At 39.6% G+C, this 25,240-nt stretch overlaps 1 protein-coding gene across 1 annotated transcript; it reads left to right on the plus strand.

Moving 5' to 3' along the window:
* The first annotated feature begins 2,999 nt into the window (after positions 1–2,999).
* On the plus strand, positions 3,000–18,999 carry MGST1 (microsomal glutathione S-transferase 1). Its single transcript, XM_017528764.2, has 4 exons — positions 3,000–3,087; positions 8,965–9,112; positions 12,315–12,409; positions 18,400–18,999. The coding sequence occupies exons 2-4, from the start codon at positions 8,987–8,989 to the stop codon at positions 18,644–18,646; spliced, it is 468 nt and encodes a 155-aa protein (XP_017384253.1). The 5' UTR covers positions 3,000–3,087; positions 8,965–8,986; the 3' UTR covers positions 18,647–18,999.
* The last annotated feature ends 6,241 nt before the right edge of the window (positions 19,000–25,240 follow it).

Consider the following 25,240-nt stretch of genomic DNA (forward strand, 5'->3'; position numbering starts at 1 on the left):
TTATAGATGATTTTTTGGTGTCCTGTCTAAAACATCTTTACCTACCCCAAGGTCATGAAGATAACCCATGTTTTTTTTCCAGAGGCTTTATAGTATTAGCCTTGAGGTATATGATTCAGCTTGAATTAATTTCTGTGTATGGTGTCAGTTAAGGGTCAAAGTTCATTTTTTTCCCATGTGGCTATTCAGTGGTTCCAGCCCCTTTTGTTGAAAGCTTTCCTTTCTTCATTGAATTGTCTTGGCACCTTTGTCGAAAATCAATTGACCAATTAAGTGTAGTTCTATTCCTGGATTCTATTCTATTCTTTTGACCTACTTGTCTATCCTTATACCCTTACCATACTCTCTTGATTAGCTTCAAGAATTTTTATCATTTTTTAGTCCTGTTCCTTTCATCGTGGCTACTTTTGCCTCTTGCTGTTATTAGATTAAGAGTTTATTTAGAAGTTAGCACAGCTTTCAAGCTGCTGTGTATCTCAGAGTGTCTATCTAAAAAAATAGGAAAAATAAGAACTCCCTTATATGGTTATTAGGAGAAATAAACAATCTAGTATACATGTTTAAAGTGTATTATAATTCTAAAATAACACTTAAGTGTTTAGAATGTTGCTTATTTTTATTTCACTTTTTGCTCTCTTGACCTTAAAATATATTATTATGTATGTTCACTGAAATCTCCCAGTAGGGTCTGCATTCTAAGTTTCAGATTGTGGCAGGGTACCTGTTCTGTGAATTTAGGGAAAAACAAAGGTCCAATATAATTGAGAGGGTGATAGGCACCTGTTTTCTTCCTATTTACAGTAAGCCTTAACACAGGGTGATGGCAATTCTTTTTGACATTTTTCCTTTGTCTGTTTTTAAAAGACAAAGTAATACTGGACTTGCAATCCTTTGCTCTTCCAGATATTTCTAATTTGATACCTTGAACAGGCTGCTTTTTTTTTTCTTTATTGTGGTAACTCCTTTTATTGGTGAATAACCTTTGCTCTCCCCACCCCAAATCAATGACCTTTTAAACTGTTTTAATATTTACTAGGGTATTATTTGTCCTGAAGCTTGGATTGAGTTTCTCTAAAAGATGATATTCTAGAATTTAAATGGTGGTGAGAGGAAGGGTTGAAAATCTGAATCCTTTCTTTCACCCAGACAAAACTAAGCTGAGTAACAACCCTTTCTCTTCCTCAATCATCTAACAGCCTATAACAAAGGTGAATAAAAAGTGTCAATTATTTTACAACTTTTGCCTGTTACCACCCTAGTTCACACCCTAATTGTCATTCTTATTTTTAAATGAAAACTTTTCTTCCACAAGTTTAATGCAACTTTTTGCCTTTTTGGACTTTGTGTTTACTAGATTGTAAAATCTTGGAGGACAACTCTTTGATTTTGTTTATCTTAGTTTTAGATTTTAACATCAAACCAAGTACATTGCATTTATTTAATAACTGTTTATTCAATTAAATCAAGTGCTAATATTCTACCCAATACAGTGTTATATATATATTATTGCCTCATATATAATGTATATATGTATAAAACAGGCAATAATTATTCATGATTTAGTGATAGTGGAAACTCAGCATTTATTTATTGATCAGTTAAAAGTTTGAACACATTCTATATTTAGAGCATTAGATGAGTCAAGTGCTACTTTCTTTTTAAAAAACATTAGAATCATTCAACTAGCATTCTGTAGACCAAATTATTTAAATAATAGCTCTCCTCTTCCTTTTTCTGCAATGTTATCCATAAGATTTGGCCTGTATCACCTTATAATAAAATGAAGAGAGTCTTAAATACTTATAATACCAAACTCCTTTGGAGAGAATTCAGAATAGATAGATTTATGTCATCTCAAATGCTATCCTATCCCAGTTAGTGCTATAGACAGATTATAATATACTTTACAAAGATAGCCGAATAAGTAGAGTTTTGAAAAGATACAGACATAAAAATGAAGAACAGATGCCTTCTAATGCTAAATTTCCCAAAAACTCCTACTGTTATGCTTATATAGAAATCATTCTCAGACCTTCCTTAGATTAATTTCTGTTCCCAGAGCAAGCTGGTAGTTATTTTCTTCTTTAATAGAACATGAACTTGTCCATCAAATCCTAGAAAGTTAGTCGTAGGGATAGCCCTTAAAGCCTAAAGGAGTAAATTAAGAGCAAAGAAAGGAAGTAGACATCGCAACAGGTGATGCATGTCAGATATAGCAGTAGGAGAGAAATAATAGAGATTGAAAACATAACCTTAACAAACTCATGCAAGGTAGATCCATAAATATTGTGGGAATTGTGGAGACTAGGAAGCTTGGAAATATCCCTAATCTAGACGGTAGAGTAAGTATCTACGGCTTCCCAAAGCATTCCTCTAAACCTCCCTGTGAAAAAACACACTAAGCTGATTGTGTAACGAACGGATCCAGCACAATTGCCTCCAGGGTCATTCTGGACCCTGAACGGGAGGGGACATCGTGACAAAGCAAGTTGTCTGGTGTCATGAATTTGGAACACCATTAAGTGATCTCCACTGAAGGTTACATTCCGCCACGGTCAGCCTTTTGAGGAGGCCTCGCCACCAGCGCAGGGGAGGGGAAGCCTAACGGAAGGTAATTTTGTCAGTGCCTGCTAATTAGTTTTACCCTGGAGACTTTAACTTTCTACAAAGTTTTTTAAAAGTACTTTCAAAATTCAGCGTGATCTTTTTCACCGTTTTCAGGTAACTAAAAGCTAACCGCCTTCCCTTTCCTTCCCCTTGCCAATTCTGAAATGTTGGAGGATTCAGAGTTCCTAGACAAAGGGATCCCGCTCTTAGGGGGAATTGGCATTTCGGGAACCAGTGCTTCCAAAGGCGCCGAATAGAAGGGCTCGAAGGGAATCAGCAGGCGACGGTTACCCTGGGCGGGAACTCGGGTGATTTAGAGGAGGGGTTTGGGGAGGTTGGGATCGGGCTTTAAGAGTGGGAGGGCTAATTAATAGATTAGCCGGAGAGGGGCGGTGCCTGCGTCCGGCCCGCGCGGTGACAGTCCCCGCAGTGCGCGCGCGACCCGGCGGCGGGACAGGCTTCCTCCTCCTCGGCCTCTCCGTGCGTACCGGGAGGGGAGAAGGGGGCGGCGGGCGGGGGGGGCCGGGGCGGGTGGGAGGTGGAGGACGCGGGGGGTCTCTGCCAGCCCGAAAGTCCTTGGCTCCACTTAGCAGCTGAACGTTAGCGTTTCAATCGATCGCTTTTGAAAGGGAATTGTGTTTCTGTCCCCGTGTGGGTAAGTTTTCCCGTTTCTCAAACTCCAAGGATAAAACCAGAAAGTCTTTTCATGCTGGAGTGATGATTTCCCAACTTTTTCTTTTCAAGCCAAAGTAGCCTCCTCTTTGAAAGGGCCCCTTGCACTTTGGGGAAGGAGGAACAGGCACGTGCAAGTTGTAGTAATGGAGGAAATGCCTGTAGTTTAGGCGACTTCTGTTCTCCCCAAGAGTGCAAAAGCCTGCGGTATCTCAGATTTCATGGGCGTAATGGCCTTTATGCCTATAGCAAGACAGGATTTGCTCCTCCGGGTTCACTTTGATAGGAGAAATATCAGCAAGTTTTTAAAGTAATACTAAACAACAATACTAATAATAATGTTAGCTATTGCTACAAGAGCATGTGGGTTAGATTATGATATTATTGTGTGATATTATAGCCAGTGACATGGGAGCTAAGGGTGAACCACTTGGGAGAGTTCCCACCTGTGCCCCACCCCCAATCTGGAGGAGGAAGCCATGTGGAAGGAGAAAAGGAGAAGGGAGCTCTTTTGGGGGGAATTAAGGTCTCAGTTATTGCCTAGCTGGCCTGGGACAGCAGACAGAGGAGTGCATGTAAATTTTCTAGTTTCTCTGCTTCTCTTGAAATGTGGCAGTCTGAGCTCCACGTTTATTTTTTCCTATTTCCTTTCCCTGCTTTCTTTCTGAGTGAGTGCTGAGTGGGTGCCTAGCAAACTTTGGTGTACGGCACCCAGGCTTCCAGCTAGCAATCATCAAAGCCCCGTTTTCTTGCGGTCCCAACCTCCTGTGAATCCCAGCCCAGACCCACCTTTTGCATATCTCTCCTTGGCATTAGGGTAGCACTGGCCTTTGTTGTCCTCTCCTGTTTCCAAAATAAGAGGACTGTGTATGCTGATTATCTTTGGTCATTTACAAAAAAATGCAAATCAGTCCAAATTTGAATATGACTCTCTGTGGCAGATAAGTCAAATTTTTTTCTTTTCATTTCTTTTTTTTTTGTTTTTTTNTTTTTTTTGAGATGGAGTCTTGCTCTGTCGCCAGGCAACAGGCTGGAGTGCAGTGGCGCAATCTCGGCTCACTGCAACCTCCACCTCCTGGGTTCAAGCAATTCTCTCCCGAGTAGCTGGGACCACAGGTGCGTGCCACCACGCCCAGCTAATTTTTCTATTTTAGGAGAGACAGGTTTCACCGTGTTGGCCAGGATGGTCTCGATCTCTTGACTTTATGATCTGCCCGCCTCGGCCTCCCAAAGTGCTGGGATTACAGACGTGAGCCACCGCACCCAGTCACAAGTAAAATTTTTCTAAGGGTTTGTGTTAGAGTGGTGTTTAATAATCCCTGAGATTGGAAAAGGAGGTCAGCACAGTTTCCTGAGGAAGGCCATACCCCACTACTCCCCCAAGAGGCACCAGCATTTCACCGTAGTCCCTGGGCTCTGAACCCCACTTTGCATGAGACCACATAGGGGGCTGAGTCCGCAGCCACCACAGTGCCTTCAGGACATGCTAGAATTAATCTAGAGTTCCAGATTACCATGGCCACCAAATTGTGTTTTTTCTTTATCTCATGTGTAGTGTTTGTTAGTTTCAGAAGGTACAAAATTGCAGAGTCATGGTCCTGGGGATGTGTTTCCAGATTTTTCATGTGTTTTGCAATACTGGCATAGAAAGACCGGCCACCTCATCCTGAGAAGAGAACTTTGCTCATTTTGGCCAAAAGCCTATAAAGGGAAAGGATGTTCCTCAACTGAGAAGTGAAGATTCTTCTCTGATAAATAGTACAGGGGTTTTAGCGGTGAACAAAACAGGAATCGGATTTGACAAGGAACGGCCTCCAGAAGACCAGGGCTGTAGAGAACTCAACCTTGGCGGTGGGGATCCCACACGTTACACACGTGAGAAAACCAAGTTGCTGTCTCGGCCTCTCCACTGTGACTTTGGGTTATGTTACTCACTACCTTTCTGGGACTCAATTTCCTTATACACTAAAGGTAGAAAAAAATATTATTTGCTCTGACTACCTTGGAGTTTTTCAGGTCATGAGAGATAAAATATGCAAACGCTTTTGGAAAAATTCTAAAGCCCTCAGTGTCTAGAACAGCGCCAAAGTCGGAGCTTTTTTATTTACCAAACACTTACGCAGCATTTAACGGGTTTCTAACTTTATTCAGTTAATTTTATTCTCACAAAAATCCGGTGAAATAGGAGTTCTTATCCATCTCGTTTAATAGCTACGGTGAAGAGATCCCAGAGACGTTAAGTCACAGTTATGAAGTGGCAGGGTCAAGATCCACCCAAATGCTAATCTAGTTCCAGAGTTTTGAATACTTGACACTCTACCTTGTGTCCTCTTATGAGGAAGTCACCTCCACATTAGAGGACAGAGCTCTGGTCTGTGGCAGGAGAGATATTCAGAATATTGTTGGATCGAGGTATTCATTACCATGCTGGCCAATGAATGGAGAATATAATGAGCAAACAAACCACTGTGCAGATATGATTCATCATTGTAAATATTTCCTATAATTTGTAACCAAATTCGTGTTTCTCACTTGTTACTTTTCTTAGATTATTTCTCCTTCATTTCTTGAATACTCAAACCACCTAACCTTTCACCCTGTTATTTATTATGATACTGGACCACTCTTCTCCCTCCTGGCAAGCTTTCCTGGTAAAAGGCTTTCAGTCATTTTGTTTTGACTGCAGAGCCAACCATGATAATGGTTCCAGTTTTGTGCAGCAGACTCATGGCAATTTATTGATAAATCAGTTTTGAGGGAAGAAAAGGTTTACACCAGCATTGCCTTAATCCGTACTGTAAAAGACTACTATTTCTTAATGTTCTTACCTTTACTGCTCATTACCTGACACTCGAGTACCTGTGAAGTGGAGAGGAGACGTGACCCATTGACCCATCATTGGGTGTGTGTCAGAGGCTCCCTGCTGGCCTGTCTCCCAAAACCACAGACATGAGGAGTTAAGCCACATTGTGATTGAGAAACTCTGTGTGAAGTGCACTGTGTGTTGTTCATTTTTAAAGAAAAGGCCTCCCGTTGCCCTTTTCCCCAACCACTGACTTCTTTGTGTACTTTCCCACCAGCAGTCCTGGGAGGCTGCCATTTTTTCTCTGCTCTTTCAACACTGATTTTCACTGAGGGGAAAAAAGAGTTCTCTGGACTTTTTTTGTTCCATCACTAAATAAATTTCATTCTGGAAACATTAGTAGAGGCCTAAGGTTTTAGTTTTAAAATTATCATTAAGTAGCAACTTTCGACTTAATGAACTTACCATAATTTTAAAAAAAACTTCACATGCTTGCTGAATTTCTTCAGATCTCTGTATAGAGGCCTGGGATTTAGGGATCCTTTATTAAGCTAATTAACTTACCTACACTCAGTGCAGTTTGTTCATGACTTCCACTCCTTCAATACTAGAACAAAAGCACACACATTAAATGTTACAAAAGTATTATCTTGCACTGAGAGCTAACCTAACATACTGTGCTTTCTAGACCAGAGACTTGTGCATATGGATTAATTTGCTATCATAGGGGACTTTTTTTAAAAAAAACCTTGCACATGTAGTTTCTGTTTGCTTAAATCCAAGCTGTACATTTTTAGTCTAAGAAAACAAAAATAGGGGTTACTTAGGTAGCTTTGATTTCTGTATCTGCAAAATGGGAATGATAATACCTACCTCACAACATAATTGGAAGAAGAAAGAAGATGACAGACATAAGGAGTGTCTAGTTGTACCAGCCACAGAGTAGACATTCACTTCATGTCAGTCGAATTAGAATTAAGCGGAATTAAAGAGTCGAGAGCAGAATTAAGCAAGTCTCTGGAAAGAGGGAGTATAGTGTGGTGAGTGTCAGGGATGTTCATGTCCCAGCTTGGCAGGTTCACATCTGTAATTCCCCTTTTCTTCTTTTGTGAAATGGATATAGCTATGACAATTGTAATAGATTAACAAAGGTGATGGAATTAGTACATAGCATAGTTGGACACATAGCAAACTGTAATAAAGCTAAATATATATGTATGTGGTTTTTATCACATTCAGCAGCAATGCAGAGACAGCTATATGACCAATAGTGATACATATAAATGTGTAGATTACAGGGAAGATGGATAGAAAGATTGGAGCTGATAGATGTCAGGCTAATAAGGACACATGCCAGGGTTGAGCTTTAAAAGCGGGAGCAGTCATCATCTAGAAGAGGTAGTACTACATGCTAAGCAGGATAAATAGCATCTAAGCTTGGGTCTGAGAAAAGATATGTGTTTCTGGGGAAGAGATAGAAGTAGGTAGTAGGACTGATAAAAGAACAAGAGGAGGTTACAAGAATAACTGTCAGAGGACTGGAAATTTACATTTTAAGCTTTACCCTAAATTCCTACCTGTTTTGACTTCAGTATCACCAGTGTGTCTTAGCTTTCCTCTTCAGCACATTCCCAACTATGCTCCCAGCTCCAAGTGTAGACAGCTACATTCCTCTACTGAACAGCTTTTATCTGGTGTAACTTCAGAATGTGAAATGACCTGAGGATCATGTAAAACTAATTCTCCTTTCCTATTACACCCATGAACCATAAATAGTAATTCCATACCATAAATGGAATTCCTTAATTCCTGTTTTTTGATGTTTCCATTATCCTGCTTTTCTTTAGCCTGTCTTGGAATTGATGATGCCAGTGATCATGACGATGATCATGATAAAGACATCGTAAACTTTATTGAGGGATTTTCTTGGACCGGTTCATGTCTTATCTCAATTACATTAGACAACAACCCATTAAGTTAGAAACTATTACTATGTCTATTTTAAGAAGGAAGAAATTTAGTCTCAGAGACTAAATCTCTCAAGCAAAGTTAATAGCTAAATGGTGGGACTGGAATTCATGTCCTGTGGCCTACGATTTTGAATACTACTAAAATGACAAAAAGTTGTAAGTTGGGTCTCCAAAGAAGAATACTTAAGAACTTAGGCCTTCCTGATAAAACATCAGTGTTGCTACTAGGTACATAGTTTGATGTTTCCAGAGAGATCAGTCTATGACCTCTGGCCTTTTGATTTCAACCTATATATAGTCCATCTCAATGCAAGTATGTGATTTTAGTCTTTGTTTAGAGAATTTTAGCTCTTTATTTTTGCTTGTACTGCACCTTTTTAAAATTAGTACTTGTTTGATGTCTTCAAGCTTAATAATATAAAACTAGATAAAATATAATGATGTTTACTTTTTTTCTTTTGAGATGGAGTCTCACTCTATTGCCCAGGCTGGAGTGCAGTGGCAATATCTCGGCTCATTGCAACCTCTGCCTCCTGAGTTCAAGCAATTCCCCTGCCTCAGTCTCCTGAGTAGCTGGGATTACAGGCACATGCCACCATGGCTGGCTAATCTTTGTATTTTTAGTAGAGATGGGGTTTCACCTTGTTGGTCAGACTGATCTCGAACTCCTGACCTCAAGTGATCCCCCTGCCTTGGCCTCCCAAAGTGCTGGGATTATAGGCTTGAGCCACTGCACTCAGCCCCTATTTACTTTGACATTTTAATAACTAAATAATCATTTATTCTGCAAATAGTCCAAGATATTTTTAAGAACAGTATAGTTAATGCTGCAATATAAGAACATCAAATGATCTTCCAGTTATTTTGTGTACTTATGTCTGCTTTTTCTTATCTTATTTAAATCTTTTTAAGATTCTAGACCAAAATTGAAACAATGGGTGACCTTACTCAGCTAATGGACAATGAAGCATTCAGGGCTTTTGCGTCCTATGCGGCAATTATTCTTTCAAAAATGATGCTTATGAGCACTGCAACTGCCTTCTATAGAATGACAAGAAAGGTAAGAAATTTGGAGGTAATATTTTCTTACTTTTAAGAGTTGAAATTCTGGAAAGGAGTTTTCTTAGTTTTCTTTTTTTTTATTTTTGGTAAAGCGCAATAGCACACCATTTTACGCTGTAAGTGAAGGATGTAATCGTTTGGCACAGATGGAGCCGATATATTTATGCAACAGCGCCTTCTCCTAGAAACGAGTAAATGGTGTTTTCATTATGGCTTTTACCTTTCGTCATTCTGCTAAGCAGATGAGATATTCCGGAATATCAAAGTTTTCAAGGAAACTTTCATTTTGGAATTAATTTTGCCAAAGAGGGTTTAGAAAATAATTGTTTTACAGTTAACTGGTATTTTCGGCTCTGGTACAGGTCAAGGGTATGATTTTGATCAAAAAAAAAAAAAAAAAAAAAGAAAAAAAAAAAAAAAAAGGCTGAGAATTAAAGTTCTTACTTTCAAGGTAGATCCTCATCTGATTGGGATGATCATTTGAATTTTGTGTACTTCTGACTTCTTTCATGGATACTATTTCTACCCAGTATTATCAGAATGATTTTTTTTAAAAGGGCAGATGTGGAGAAAGTGGTAGACAGATTCTGAAGCATACATTCTGTATTCAGGTGGGGCTTATCCCTGCTGGAAGGGGTAGAGCAAGGCTCCCTTCACAAAGTTAAAATATTTTCACCAGTGTAGTCCTTGTGCCCGTTCAGCAACTTCGTCCTCGAGATCATCTGTTTCTCTTTTAGGACCTGTCCTGAGTTTTGTCCTCTAGAGCATTGATTTTATGCGGAGGCCAGTCTTCCCTAAGGCGTTTCCTTGTTAGTATCTTTTTTTTTTTCTCAAGACAGTCCCGCTCTTACCCGTACCCAGGCTGGACTGCAGTGGCAGGGTCTTGGCTCACTGCAACCTCCGCCTCCCTGGCTCAAGGAATTCTCTTGCCTCAGCCTCCCGAGTAGTTGAGATTATAGGCATACACCACCAGACCCAGCTAATTTTTGTATTTTCAGTAGAGATTGGGTTTTGCCATGTTGGCCAGGCTGGTTTAGAACTCCTGACTTCAGGTGATCCATCCACCTCGGCCTCCTCAAGTGCTGGGATTACAGGCATGAGCCTGGCCAACTATCTTGAGGTATAATGGAAGGATATTTGCATTTTCATGGAGGGCACATCCCCACATGGTTAAGTCTCTCATGCACTGATGTGTTGCAAGTATCAGGCAACAAAGTGGCTGTCTACCCCCCAGATCCACGCTGACTTCTAGAAACAGAATGTCACCAAGGAAATGGACCCTGTCTTATAAGAAAAGAAGAAGGGAATTCAAATTTGTAGAGGGCCAGGAGCCAGAATGCTTTTTATGTGTGCTTGATCATGGAGTCATTTTACACAATTGTTAGCATTGTCAGGTGAAATGAGGATTCATCTTTCCATTTTATTTAGAAGGGGAACTGAAAGAGGTTAAGTAGCTGTCTGAGTCCGTTTCGGCTGCTCTTACAAAATACCATAAACTGGGCGGCTTAAGTAACAAACGTTTTTCTCACAGTTCTGGAGTTTGGTAAGTCCAAAATCAAGATACCAGCAGATCTGGTGTTCAGTGAGGGCCCCATCCCTGACTTGCAAATGGCCATCTTCTCATAGTATCCTCATATTGGCAGAGCAGATTGAGAGAGAGAGAGAAGGAAGCAAGCTCTCTCTTTCCTCTTCTTGTGAGGACCCGAATCCCATTCATGAGGGCTCCACTCTCTGACCTGATTACCTTCCAAAGGCCTCACGTCCCAGAGACTATCACATTGAAGATTAGGCTTTAACATACAAATTTTGGGGGACCACAAACATTCAGTCCATAGTAATAGCTTACCCAAGGTTACATACAAATAAAGGGTGAAACTGGGATTCAAACTGAAATTGCATTAAACCCAGTCTCATGCTCTTTCCATTGTAAATACACCATTTATTTTTTTATTCAACATATATTTATTGTACATCCAGTGTGTGCCAGGCACTTATTTAGGGGAACACTATGATGAACAAGACAGAGAGGCCTGACCTTAAGAACTTTATCTGGAATAAATATTCCGAGACCTGCACATCAGTTCTCCTCAACATCTTCATCTCTAATAAATGTTCATATCATATTAAGAAAAAATAGAAAACTTACAAGATTTTTAAGCTTAATTTAAGATGAATTTTGCAGTTTGTGTTTTTTCTCTGTCATAAATTATTAAATACTGGCACATGCTTAAATGTTTTTTAAATGCAGATTTCAAGTTTCAAGGGATGGGGAAATTATTTCAAACAGGATAATAATTGCAGGAAGGAATACATGAATGTGTACTTGTTACTCCTAGGAATGTAATTCAGCTTCTCAAATTTCATGATGCAGTAGTCTTCAGCCCAAAGTTTTATCTAGTTTAGAAAAAGAAAAGAGGTACACATGTTCTAACAAAGTGTAAGACACCTTTCCCATCCCTTACTCTTTTATACTTCTTGTCTGTTCTCTAAAACCTTTGGCTGGTAAATGTATTTATTTCAGTTGAGCCAATCACTTGGAAATGTTAATACACTTGAGAGAAGGTATGTCAACATTACTGTGAAAGAGGTCCCAGTGAACCATAGTGATAGTCCATGATGACTTAGAATTATGTCTGCCCATATTTGATTCCTTTTCACTAGTCTTATGCACTGGGTGGTTTTTGTTCAAGTTCTCATTTGTGCTTTCCTTTTTACAACTTTGCATTGTTAATAAAAATTCAGTTTGAACAACAGATGCTTTCTTCTACTCTTATGTTTGATTTATCGCTCCAAATGGGTCAACCTGGATGTCTATATTTCTTCCACTGATAACTTATTAGGTAGAATATCCCCATGTTATTTGTTTGTTTGTTTCATTTTTTTTTTTTTAAGACAGGCTAGAGTGTAGTGGTGCAATCACAGCTCACTGCAGCCTCAAATTCTTGGGCTCAAGTGATCCTCCCACCTGATCCTCCTGAGTAGCTAGGACCACAGGCATGTGACACACCACCATGCCCAGCTATTTAAAAAAAAAATCTGTGGAGACAGGGTTTCCCTATGTTACCCAGGCTGGTCTTGAGTTCTTGGGCCGAAGCAATCCTTCTGCCTCAGCCTCCCAAAGTGCTGGAATTACAGGTGTAAGCCATCTCACCCAGCCAGTATTTGAAATAAGTTTTTTATTTTCTTGGTATTTGGAATAGGTTTTTGCCAACCCAGAAGACTGTGCAACATTTGGCAAAGGAGAAAACGCCAAGAAGTATCTTCGAACAGATGACAGAGTAGAACGTGTACGCAGGTAAACCAATGTCTCTTGAAATTACTTACTTGGTCAAATAATTTTGGTCCAGGAGTTCAGTGAAGATGTCTCAGGGTCTTGGAGAATGCAGATAAAAAGTCAGACCTCTTCCTACTCCTAACAATTACAGAAAACTGGACATCTGAAAGTCTCCAACTATCACTGCAATCACGTATATTGGCAATTTTGCTATACGGTACTTTTATCGACACTCTCTTGGGGTTAATGACATTGCTTTATATAGAGATGTATCAACAGTAATGGCAGGGAGGAGTAAAATGGGAACAGTAGATTCTTGTGGTTTTATCATCTTTCTCCACAGGTGAGACTGCCAGCTCATGTAAAAGGCTGAAGAATTAGGTATTTTTGCATAAGATTCAAAATAAGAATGTTGACACTCTGGAGAAATAGGAACCTCTTTTTCTCTGTCCCTCTCGCCACTGCCATCTCTTTTTAGATGTTATGTTTTAATGTATTGGGGATTCAATGAACAATGAAAAGCAATAAGCCAAGATTTGATTGGGGTACTGTTTTTCCCGTCACCCAAGTAGTGAGCATAGTACCCGTTAGCTTTTCAACCTTCGTCTCCCCTTTTCTTCGCCCTCTAATAGTCCCCAGTCTATGTTGTGCTATCTGTGTTTATGTAGCCAATGTTTAGCTCCCACTTGTAGGTGAGAACATGTGGTATTTGTTTTTCTTTTCCTGTGTTAATTCATTTAGGGTAAGGGCCTACACCTGTGTCCATGTTGCTGCAAAGGATATGATTTCATTCTATTTTTTTCTTAAGACAGAGTCTTGCTCTGTCACCCAGGCTGGAGTGCAATGGCACAATCTCAGCTCACTGCAACTTCTGCCTCCTGGGTTCAAGCCATTCTCCTGCCTCAGCCTCCAGAGTAGATGGGACACAAGCATGTGCCACCACACCTGGCTAATTTTTTGTATTTTTAGTAGAGACAGGGCTTCTCCATGTTGCCCAAGCTGGTCTTGAACTCCTGACCTCAGGTAATCCACCCACCTTGTCCTCGCAAAGTGCTGGGATTATAGGCATGAGCCACCATGCCCGGCCATCTTTATCCAATTCATATTGATGGACACCTAGGTTGCATTACCCCTTTTTTGATCCTCTGTGAAAGTCTGAAGCCCCTCCCAAGATTTCTGCAGATTCCCTATCGGCATGTCATCCCGAGGTTAACTCTGGATCTGGGTTCCTGCTTCTATGCATGTTTCCATATTCTGCAGTTGGTGATGCTGGATGTTAATCCAGCCCTTTCATCAGTTCCCTTCACACACAAAAAAATAGTGGCTAAAAATAGACTTGAGTAAGTGGAGGTGCAGAGACGTTTACACTGTGGCAACACAAACATTTCGAGCTGTATGTTATTACTCTGTCTGACCATGTCCTTCAGCATTCTCTCTCCGGGGAATATGCCCCATACCTGTACCTCCTTTAGTCAAGCAGTATCCAGTGTTACACCATTTCAGAGGCTCTCCTCTTGCCCCACAGACTCTTCAACCCTATCAGCACTAAAATTAAAAGTACCTTCGTACTCATGCAAAACAATTCTACCCCCAAACTAGTCATCAAGCAAGAATGTTTCTCTTCTAAGAAAAAGTCTGTGCAGGTACTTAGCACAAAATTTCACCTTCTGTCTCACTTAGTTATAAAGCTGTTAATTGAGCAGTCCTGCTGAGTAAATCGGCCAGTCTTGAAAATGGGTTGTATGAGGAATATGGATATAAAGTACTTTCGGGACAAGGAATCACTGTAGAAATTTCAAACAATAGCAGAACAATATCAAAGGAAAAGTTATGTGTTAGATGAAAAATAATAAACTGAAAAAAAGTGAATGAAGATTGAAGTTTTCAAAACCACTGAAGAGACACAAAACCATTTAAAGCCTTGCCTGGTCCTCTAGCGCTTCCTTTTTAGAGCAGGCAGCCACATACATGATGCTAGTCATGACCTTGTATTTATAAAATTGCCCAGGACTGGAAAGTGATCAGAAGCAATTAGACCCTCAGCAGCATTAGTAAGATTGAAATGAAAATCCAAGTAAATCTCATGTGTGAAAGCGTAACAAAAGATATTTTTGGGGGGTTTTTGAGATTCCTCCCTACTATTCTTTCTGACCTTCCACCCTTACTCCCTGCCCATGGGGGATTGTACTTTTAGAGGAGAACGACATTATCTAAATTGATCAGCTAGTCAGGTTGAAAATAAATGTTAGGGAGAACAATTGACCCTGGTTCTGAAAAGGTGCCGTGTCCTTGAGGAGGTGCAGCGACTGTGTGCACAGCGCCCCCTGGTGATGAGACACTGGCTTTTCCTCATAGTAAGAGCAGAGCGTCTCCAACAGTGGAGTTTTCAGTTACATAATACTTTTTGAGATCGTACTTGTTTCATCGCAAAAGTGCCTAATAACACACTTTTGGAGATGCTTTTCAAAGAGAGAGAGTTTCCAGAAATCTCTCTTTGAAAGAGTTCTTTCCATTTTTAAGCTAGGCTTTTTTTTCCCCCACCTCTCTAGTTCCTTCAGTAATTGTAAAACTGTTACGATTAGCGTATTTAAATGGCAGGGACAGAATGGGGCTACAAATGAAGTGAAAAGTATGCTTTACCGCGTGCAATAATTCAGAAAATTAATACATACACATATGGAACAATTAATTACAAACTTAAAGGAATATGTGTTGAAATATCAAGATATATGGCTTAAAGTCAATTATTTGAGTTCTGGACAGACAGAAACCAGTGATGTTAGAAAGCGTTTTACATATTTGTTTATTTAATACTATCCTACCTTGTCTAGGAAGCATTCAAGACCATATACATTCAACACACAAAGATAAAAAAAAATGTTGAAAGGCAAACAGCCCAGCTGGTGAGATACAGGGAGTCATTTGAAAGACAAAATAAAGGCTTGAGTTTCATATTTAGGGAGAGGAGAGACATTTAGAATATATTCCCTTTAAAGGTGGAGAATACGCCTTCACTGAGAGTGTTCGTGAAGTCTAAGTGACACTTGCTGGGGACTCTGTCAGGAGACGAACATAGGCTGCGGTTAAACTGGATGATGTCCCTTGTGACCCCAGTGTATGAACACACCTATATGGAGAGATTATTGTGTATGTATCACTGTCATTTATTCTACTGGGATGCTATCAAAAAGCCTTAAGACTGGGTTCCTGACCCTCAGCGTTTTATAATGTTCCCCCCAAATAAGACCCCTGTGCATGTAATCATTGGAGAATGTTATGAAGCCACATTTCATTAGTTCCATGGAATATTCCATAAAGGAAGACCTTGAAGAATATTAGGATTTGGGAGGAGGAAGAGGAGAGGAGAAGTCTTGTCAATTTGGGAAGATACCTTGATGAGAATGTGAACACACCACTGTGTGCTGAGGGTGAAGAGCTTTGGCTGAGATGAGGGAGTCTGGAAAAGCCTTCTGAGCAGCTCCTTTTGTGGTTGTTCACAGCCTGACAATCCCTAGGTGCATGTAGCAACTCTAGTCCAGGTCAGGTGGGTGCTGGGATCCGAGCAATTCTGATCTGAGGAAGGAGGCACGGCTGTGGCCTCAAGGGCACAGAGATGGTGGGAAGGTCTGTCACAGAGCAGATGTGTACCAGGGAACATCTGTCCAAAGAGAAAGAAAAACGGGCAAATGTAATCACGGGGGAGAAGGGTAATAGACGCAGGTAGAAAGCGGTCTCTCAGGAAGGCTGATTTCCACCTGGTGATAGATTTTGGCAGCTGTCTATAAATGGCACTAACGTTATGGAAGATGCCACTCCAGGAAGGAGTCTGTCGTTGGAGCAGGGGGTGGGTTAGGATGGAAGGGTGATAATTGCACTGCAGCAGGTGCTCACAGGGAGAGCTGGGGAGGTGTGTGCCTGGAACAGAGTCTCAAAGAAGTACAGAAAATGGCATACATTGGTATAGAGTATATGGGTCTGTGGAAAGCAAGCCTTGCTAAAATAATGAGGAGTGTTATCTTTGAGAAATTTTGAGGGCTGATGAAAGAGTAAGAGAATTCAAAAGGAAAAATAGGATAGAAATGAGGCTAGAAAAACATGCAGGAGCTAGAAAAGTGAAGAAACCCCTGCCCCTGACCTTCCTTCCCTCTACCCTCGTGGTCCTCTTATTGTCCTTGACTTTCTCCTCTGCTTTAACATTGCACTCCATCTGTCAGCTGCTCAACACAGGGATAGAAGTGGACATTGTTTTCCAGAGAGTCTCCTCTTTATAGTCTCTTCCTTAACCTTAGAATTTCTGTCTTTTTAGCATGTTGTGAAGGAGAACACTAACATGCCTAAGATTGGAGGTGAAGGTGTCTCAGTGGTGCTGCAGAAGTCAGTGTCAAAACAAATACTCTCAGTGTAATTGACAAAGTGGGCCCTTCTTTGATAGAAAACGGTATTCCTGTCTTTTCTTTCCCATCTCATCCTCGGTAGTGCTTGTATTGCTCCATGAAAGAGAGGGCACAAGAACACTCACAGCTTTCTCTCTTTGCTTTCATTCTTTATTGAAGCCTTTTCAACTCATTGCTTATCTAGGCTGCTGCTGTGTTCTTCGTATCTCTATGTAGTTGTCGTCTTTGTGAGGCAAACTTAGAGATAATCTAGGGAAAACAGGAGAAAGGAAAGGAAGGGAACAGAGTGGGGATCATTGAGCAGGCAATATGTAATAATTATATGTGTATGCTAGAGAAGAGAGTAACATAAAACAGAAATGTTTTTTCATTTTGAAATACATATCAATAGCTGACAAACGCTATCAAACTCTCCATTTCTAGCCTAGATTCTAAAGCAATTTCTAATTCTGTAGACTTAAAGGAGATGAAATTTTAAAATTAAGTATTTTTTAAAATGTTGCTGGTCAGGGTGGCTTGCACTTGTAATTCCAGTGTTTTGGGAGGCTGAGGTTGGAGGACTGCTTGAGACCAGGTGTTCAAGACCAACCTGGGCAACAGAGCAAGACCCCACCTCTAAAAAGAAAATTTTAAAAATTAGCCAGGCATGGTGTTGACGCCTGTAATCTCCACTACTCATGAGGCTGAAACCCAGGAGTTTGAGGCCACAGTGAATTCTGGCTGTGCCACTACCCTTCAGCCTGAGCAACAGAGCAAGACCCCACCTCTAAAAACAACAGTGGCAGCAACAGCAGCACTAGTGAAAATGTCAAGTCAATAGTAGATGTGTTCTGTATGTGGTCTTAGCCAGAGAAACCCAAGACGCCATAGTTGGAGCAAAACTGTGGCTAAAACATACTTTTTGTTTTCCTCTAGCTCTGTTATAAAGAAAACATTTAGGAAATTCTCTCTCTCTCTTTCACCTATCCCACATTTTGTGTGCCCTTTGTACTTTTGCACCATCATTCCTAATTTCTTTGGCATTTGGAAGATAGGTTAGCCAAAATTTTATTGTATTTCAAAGGCTAGTTATGTGTTCTGATATTAGATGTAAGAACATGAGATTCTTCATATTAAATTGGTAAATTAATTATTGGCAACCTAGTCGTTTAGGTTGGCAGGGATTCTCTCAATAATCATTTGGTAGGGTAGCAGAAGCGAAGGAGGAGTCTTCAGAAAAATCAACACCAAAAGGATTTTCTTCCTTTGGGAAAAAGAATTTTTATAAAAAGAGTCTTGAATTGCTAATTGTTATGAACCTCATAAGAAAAAAGTATTTTGTATTTACAAAAGTGAAATGAGTTCTATTAGATAGATATTGTTTTGATATTCTAGGAACTACAAAATGCCTTCTGTGATATTTAAAGATACGCTAAGAATAAAAAGAAACAAAAATAATGAGACATTCTAAATAAAAGTCAAGTGGGTAAGGAAGCAAGGCCATTTGAGAGAAAAAAAGCTTACTTTGAAATTTAAGGATTCATTAGTACTCAGATGTAGTTTTTAGAGGAGAGGGAAAAAAGAATACATACCTCCTAATTTGAAATTAGTGTTTTTAATATCCATCTTTTTTTACAGAGCCCACCTGAATGACCTTGAAAATATTGTTCCATTTCTTGGAATTGGCCTTCTGTATTCCCTGAGTGGTCCTGACCCCTCCATAGCCATCCTGCACTTCAGACTCTTTGTCGGAGCACGGATCTACCATACCATTGCGTATTTGATGCCCCTTCCCCAGCCAAACAGAGCTTTGGGCTTTCTTGTTGGATATGCAGTTACTCTTTCCATGGCTTACAGGTTGCTGAAAAGTAGATTGTACCTGTAAAGAGATTCATATAACTCATCATCCAGTTGGTTTCTTAAGAATTCTCTACTTCCAATTTATAATGAATATTTCCTTAGGTTTTAGGTAAGAGAGAAGCAGAGGAATTATGAACTGGGGTAAATCCATTTTGAATATTAGCATTGCTAGTATCCTGTACTCTTGATTTACATTTGGATTAGAAATTTAACATAATAATTCTTATGTCTTTTGTCTTTTCTTATAAATTTTAATCACGTTATGATTTGTGACATTCACTCAACACTGCACTTTTGAATCTATAAAATAATTGCATGTATGAGAAACATTTCAATACTGCTGAAACGGAAATATGAAATAAAAAATTTAGAGAATGACTTTGTTTGTTTTTATTTTTCCTAACATTTTGTTTTCAAAAGTTCCAAACCTAGGGAAAAGCTGAAAAATAGTACAAATTTTACTATGCCCTTCGCTTAGACTCACCAGTCATTAACATTTTATGTATTTGCTTTCCCTCTCTCTGTTTTCTTTTTCTTGGAAACATCTGAGAGTAAGTAGCAGATATCATGACACATCACTCCTTAATACTTCAGCATGTTTTTCCTATGAAAAAGATAATCTCCAAATAACTATAACACTATTATTACACCCAAGACATTTAGCATAATATAATATTTAATATATATAGTCCCTATTCTAATTATTCCAATTTCCCCCATAATTGCCTTCATAACTGCTTTATTTTTGATCCAGGAATCAAAGACCAGACATTGCCTTCTGTTATCATTTCTATTTAGTTTTCACTTAAATGAGAGACTTCTTTCACTTTCTTTTTCTTTTTTATAACCTTGACTTTTTTTGAAGGGTGTAGACAAATTGTTTTATAGAATGACCCTTAATCTGGATTTGTTTCATTTAAGACTTTCTCATTCTTAGATTCAGATTAAACTTTTTTGGTGGTATGTTCTTCACATTGTAATACATCAATAGGCATATGATATCAGTTTGCTCTGTTTGATCAATTTAGTAAGGTAATGTCAACCAAATCTGTCTATTTTAAAAGTCTCCTTTTATTTTTATAATCATATGTGGGGTGATAACTTGAGCCTACGATTATCCCTACAAACTTTCACTTAATAGATTTAGCACCCAGATATGTTGTTTGGTTTCTACATATAAATATGTAACACATAAATCACACAAATTTAGATTTTTTTTGGTCTTCAATGGAATGTATACTTCAGTCTTGATAATAAAGGGTGAGCTCTTAAAATATCAATATTTTCCTTATATATGCTATCCATGTAATTTATATTAATTTTTGATTTTCCTATCTTTTGATTCATTTTAATTTTAAATATATTTCTTAAACAGTACTTTTAATGGCATTTGTGAGTTGTTCATTTAGATTTGCCACTCAAGAGAAAAGTCACTGTGTTATGTTTTAGGTTTCACAGTCTGAGCAACTCAAGTCCATAAACAAAACCTATTAGACAATTGACTGGGTAGAATTCCATACAAGCTTCTTTTTACTTCTTTTTTCTAATGTTAAAAGCAGCTTTGCATACTGTGGATCTTGGCTTTAGGAACTCTTTGTGGTGTAATTAATAGAAAAATCCATGAACCCAAGAGGGAAAAGTCCAAAACCCATGAGTTGACTCTGCATGCATAAACACACACACACACACACACACACACACACACACACACACACCCCTGCTCTCTGGATTTGGACAGCTAACTCACCCTGTCTGATCTGCAGTTTCCTCAAACTTTATAAGATTTTTTGAACGTCATATACTTTTCTGTATGTGAAGCCCTTGAAAAAAGTATATTCTAAGCCATTAAGCATTTCCCATGTGTAAATTATTTCAGTAATCTGTCAATCATAAAGATTCAGATAACTGAGCTCCTCCTAGTTTTGGGTCAGATCTTTGTTGAACCATTATCACTTCTTTCATTGTTTTCTCAAATTTTCTTCTCATTTGGTAATGCTTCTCTGAGTAGAAGCAGAGTGGATTGTGGTTATTGTAGCGGTTATCCATTTAGCAACTAATATTTGATATTCATTAGTAGACATTTTTTAGGGGAAAAGGACATTTAAATTTTATATTCTCAGAGGTATAGGAACTATGTATATGAACAGAACATGCTTAAGGAAAAATGACAAACTCTAAGAATTACCCAGTTCGGCTTCTAAATGTAAGTATAAGTTGTAAAAATCATTTAGAATAGTTTTCCAACTATACTTTTACTTAGAAGAGAAGCCTTAGGTACTGGGGGATTTATTAGTGAAACTGCTTTTATGAAGGGGGGTGGATGAAGGGGAAGGATATTTACTGGTCTAGCCTCTCCTGCATCAAGGATTCCCCACCTGACCACAAGACAGAGTTGGCTCTACAGTGAAGTCTGTGTGCTAAGTGATTTTAACTTATGATAGGACTCAGGGACTCAAGTGAAATTATACAACTTGCCTTAAAACTGTTACCTATGAGCAATTGGAGGGGTTTGTTTTCATGTTTCTGCTACTTAATTTGAAAACAAAAATTGTGGCTTATTTATCTTTGTATCTGTATTGCATAGCTGTGTACACACACATGCACACACACACACACAACTATTACCAGTAGTAACCTTTATGGATCCTTAGTAATTAGGTAACATTGTTTCTTTTTTTTTTTTTTTTTTGTGAGACAGAATCTTACTCTGCCACCCAGGCTGGAGTGCAGTGGTGTGATCTCAGCTCACTGCAACCTCTGCCTCCCGCGTTCAAGCGATTCTGCCTCAGCCTCCTGAGTAGCTGGGACTACAGGCATGCGCCACCAAGCCCGGCTGATTTTTGTATTTCTTAGTACAGATGGGATTTCACCATATTGACCTCTCGAACTCCTGACCTCATTATCTGCCCGCCTTGGCCTCCCAAAGTCCTGGGATTACAGGCATGAGCCACCACATCCAGCCCTGTTACTTCTTCAAATACCACCATCTCCCTTCATTCAGGCCTCGTTCTGTCCCCACCTATTCTAAGCCAACCCTATCACAAGTTATCAAGGTCCACTGAAACTGGAAGATATTTGTCTGTACCTCTTATAGGGGCATCGTCTAGGGCAGTGATGGGAGTTTTGGGGGCAGGGTTCAGTGACTTTCAAATGAAATTGGAGAGAGGTGGGTTTTACCAGAATTACTGTAGTAAAGGCAAATGTATATTTATATAGATATTGCATCTGTATTATATTGGACAAAACTATATATTTTTCTGTAATACTACATGACGTAGAATCTTCTTAATAGGTGGGAAACTGCCTCTTTCAGGGCATAGGAGCTCTTAGGCCCAGAGAGGCAGATTCAGAAGAACCTAAATATAAGTGAGACCAAAGTGTAAATGAGAATGGCAGGAAATGCATGGAAACAGACTTGTAACTGTCCCATGGCCTGGTTGTCCAAATTCCAGAGATTAGTCCATTCTCCTGCTGTGGTCAAGCTGCCCTGGAAGCTAAGTCATAAGAGAAGCTGCTGTTGGTTCTCCTTACGGCATCCCTGCTAAAGATCCCAGCGTCACTCTGCGTCCCAGTGTTCTGCACAGTGCCGTGTGTTGTGTGTGGCAAAACAGCATGTTTGATGGGCGTGGGTTTAAACCAAAGAGAGTTATAGGAATCAAATATTAAATGGGATAAGGCTAAGATAATCTGACACATCCATTATTCATTTCAAGGTGGAGATAATCTCTTGCATGAAACTAAAAACCTCACAGTCTGTTGACCACAGCACCCCACATCCAATTCATCTTTACACTTGGAATGAGTGTGCAACTGGGACTGGCAAGGCCAAGTCTGATGACACAGGACCCTCACCGCTGTGGGTGCTTGGATAGGTATAGTCAATGCTTATCTTTGTATATGTTTTTCCTGTTTCCTGGGCTATCCAATCAGTCCTCTGACTGATACAGTCTCCCTTTCACTATATTAAAACACAAAGAGGCTACTTCTTGGATGTTACCAATCAGGAAGTGACTTGGCGTATCTATTCTGTATTTAGCTAGGAGGTTAACCATCAAAAGATAATTGCACAAGCTCTGATCCCGAGTTACTAGGGAGACCTCTCAAAGCCCGTAAGCACTGCTGACTGCTACTTTCCCAATGTAACATTCAATGACTCTAAGGCCAGATGTTTTGCTAGGCAGTGAGGAGAAGGGCATGGAGTTTCTGACACCCAAATTATTAAATTTTAATGCAGTAAGACCTAGTGCTAGGGAATTCTGATGGGTTCTGTAAACCATTCACCTGAGGACTCTACTTTATAAATAAAGAAACAAACAAAAAAGTAGTTTCTGAGTTGCATAGTTGCATCACACTGATTCTTCGTGGAGGCAGATGGTAAGAAGCAAGGCAATCTGCCTTGGGAGTCTTTACAATCCATTTAGAAACAGCAGCACAAAAATCCTATGATCATCTCCCCACTGCCAGCCTGAAATGTCAGCCCTGTGGGAAGCTGATAGGTGTTCCTGCCATCAGCCAAAGCAGCACCTCTACATGCATACCTTTCAGGGTACTTTATTCACTATATATTCTAGGTAAACTGTTGGATTTGACAAGGAGGAGTTGTCGAAGGCAGACTACTGGGAAGGGGCTGTGTTGGGTTGAATTTGGCACCAATCTCTCATACTTGACAGCTCATGTGCAAGATTGTGGATGAGCTATAGGACCTATGAGCCTCCTCAGTCAGCAAGCGTAGGCCCTAAGTCACATTTAATTCAGAAAGCCTGACAGCCCTGCATAAAATGTGAGCCGTAAAATGGAGAGATAGGAGCTGTGTGCAAGAGTAGACCATTTACGTTATTTCCTTTTACTGAAGTTTTGGAAAATATGAACCAGGACAATGTAGACTCTGATACACCACGAAGAGATCTGTATTAGTAACTTCAAGAAAATAATCCAAATAATCCAAACTTTAAGCCAGACATAATTTTTAATGACCCCAAACTAAGGGGGACATCCGTGTAACGTTAGAAGCTGCCTAAAGTTCTTAGTCTTTTAGCCCAAGTCATACATATCTGTACTTATATCTTTTTAGAAGCAAAACCACCCAAAATAAAGAGAATAGTGAAGGATTGAAGCAGTGTGGTATCGTGACTAGATACTGGATTTGAAAAACACCTGTATCTGAGTCTTGAGGCTTTCTGGCTGCCTGAGATAATGACTGAGGCTTTGTGCCCCATCCTTAATTCTAAAGTAGCAAAATTAATACTTTACCTACTGTATTAATAGCCACAATAGCTTTGCATGGTAAATCATCCTATGACTCAGTGGCTTTGTTAGTGATTCTGCAGGGTTGAGCTGATCTTGTTCGGGTTTGCTCATGTGTCTGCTGTAAGTTACAGGTTAGCCAGGCAGTCCTGCTGGATGTGTGCCTGGGTTCTCTAAGGAATCTGGAAATTGGGTGAAACTAGGCTGATTCAGAAAGATCTAAACTAGGATGATTCGGGCAACGCAACTCTATCCCATGTGTGTTATCCTCTAGTACAGGGCTCAGCAAACTACGCACTGTGGGCCAAATCCAGCCCAGGGGCTGTTTTTATAAATAATACTTTATTGGAACACAGCAGTACTTATTTATTTTTATGTTTCCTGTAACTGCTTTTGTGTCACAATGGCAGAGTGGTGTAGTTGAATTGTTGCAGTGGAGACCACACAGCTCACAAAACCAAAAATATTTACTCTCTGGTCTTTTACAGAAAGTTTTCTCATTCTTACTCCTGTAGGTCAGCTTGACTGTGTTATCATGGCATAGGAGCGAGAGAGGAAATGGAACTATGTAAGCCTCCTTTCAAGAGTCTGCATGCGTCACAGTCCACCAACATGCCCTTGGCCCAAAGAAAGTCACAGAGCTGGCCTCAGAATTAAAGGGCTGGGAAATAGTCTCAACCTCCTCAGGGACATGAACTGTAAAGTCACATAGCACAGGGGCATGGATGCACAGAGTGGTGAAGATTTAGGCCATTTATACAATCAATCTATTACACTTGTCCACTTTGTGATCCTACTATGAGTTTCAATTCAGACACACATAAGAGCACTATATAAACGTTATGACATTATGCAATTAAAACAGCATTTATTCTAACGTGTCATAATTTTATCAGATTAGTGGTAATCTGTGTTATACTCAATATGAGACCAATAGTTACAAACTAAGTAAACAATGCAATAAAGGTTTGTGAACTTGGCCTTCTCCCTCTCATTTGCAACGTGCTGCCTTAGGAAGACAGATGGGACAAGGAACAAATATTTGGACAGCCTTGTCGCCTCTATAACCAAGTTGGTTCCCAAACTGTGCCCAGTCTGTCTCTTGAAATTATAATATGCACCCTGCTCCCAACCAAGTGTTTCATCAAATTTAATCAGTTTCTGACTATTGGCATGTTAAATGTAGACCAGAGAATATTGCTGGCCCAAACATAAAATTTCTGTGTTAGTATTTGCAGAAATAATTGTATATTATCTTCTATGGGTTGTATTAATCATGAAAATAAGGCTGTGCTAAGTTCTTGTTTGAGCTACCCAATTTATGACTTGATAGCTAAAGGAATATAATTTACTTTTTCTTTGTAGCTCATCTTTC

This window comes from Cebus imitator, unplaced genomic scaffold (assembly GCF_001604975.1).
Source record: "Cebus imitator isolate Cc_AM_T3 unplaced genomic scaffold, Cebus_imitator-1.0 Scaffold2, whole genome shotgun sequence".
NCBI classification, from domain to species: domain Eukaryota; kingdom Metazoa; phylum Chordata; class Mammalia; order Primates; family Cebidae; genus Cebus; species Cebus imitator.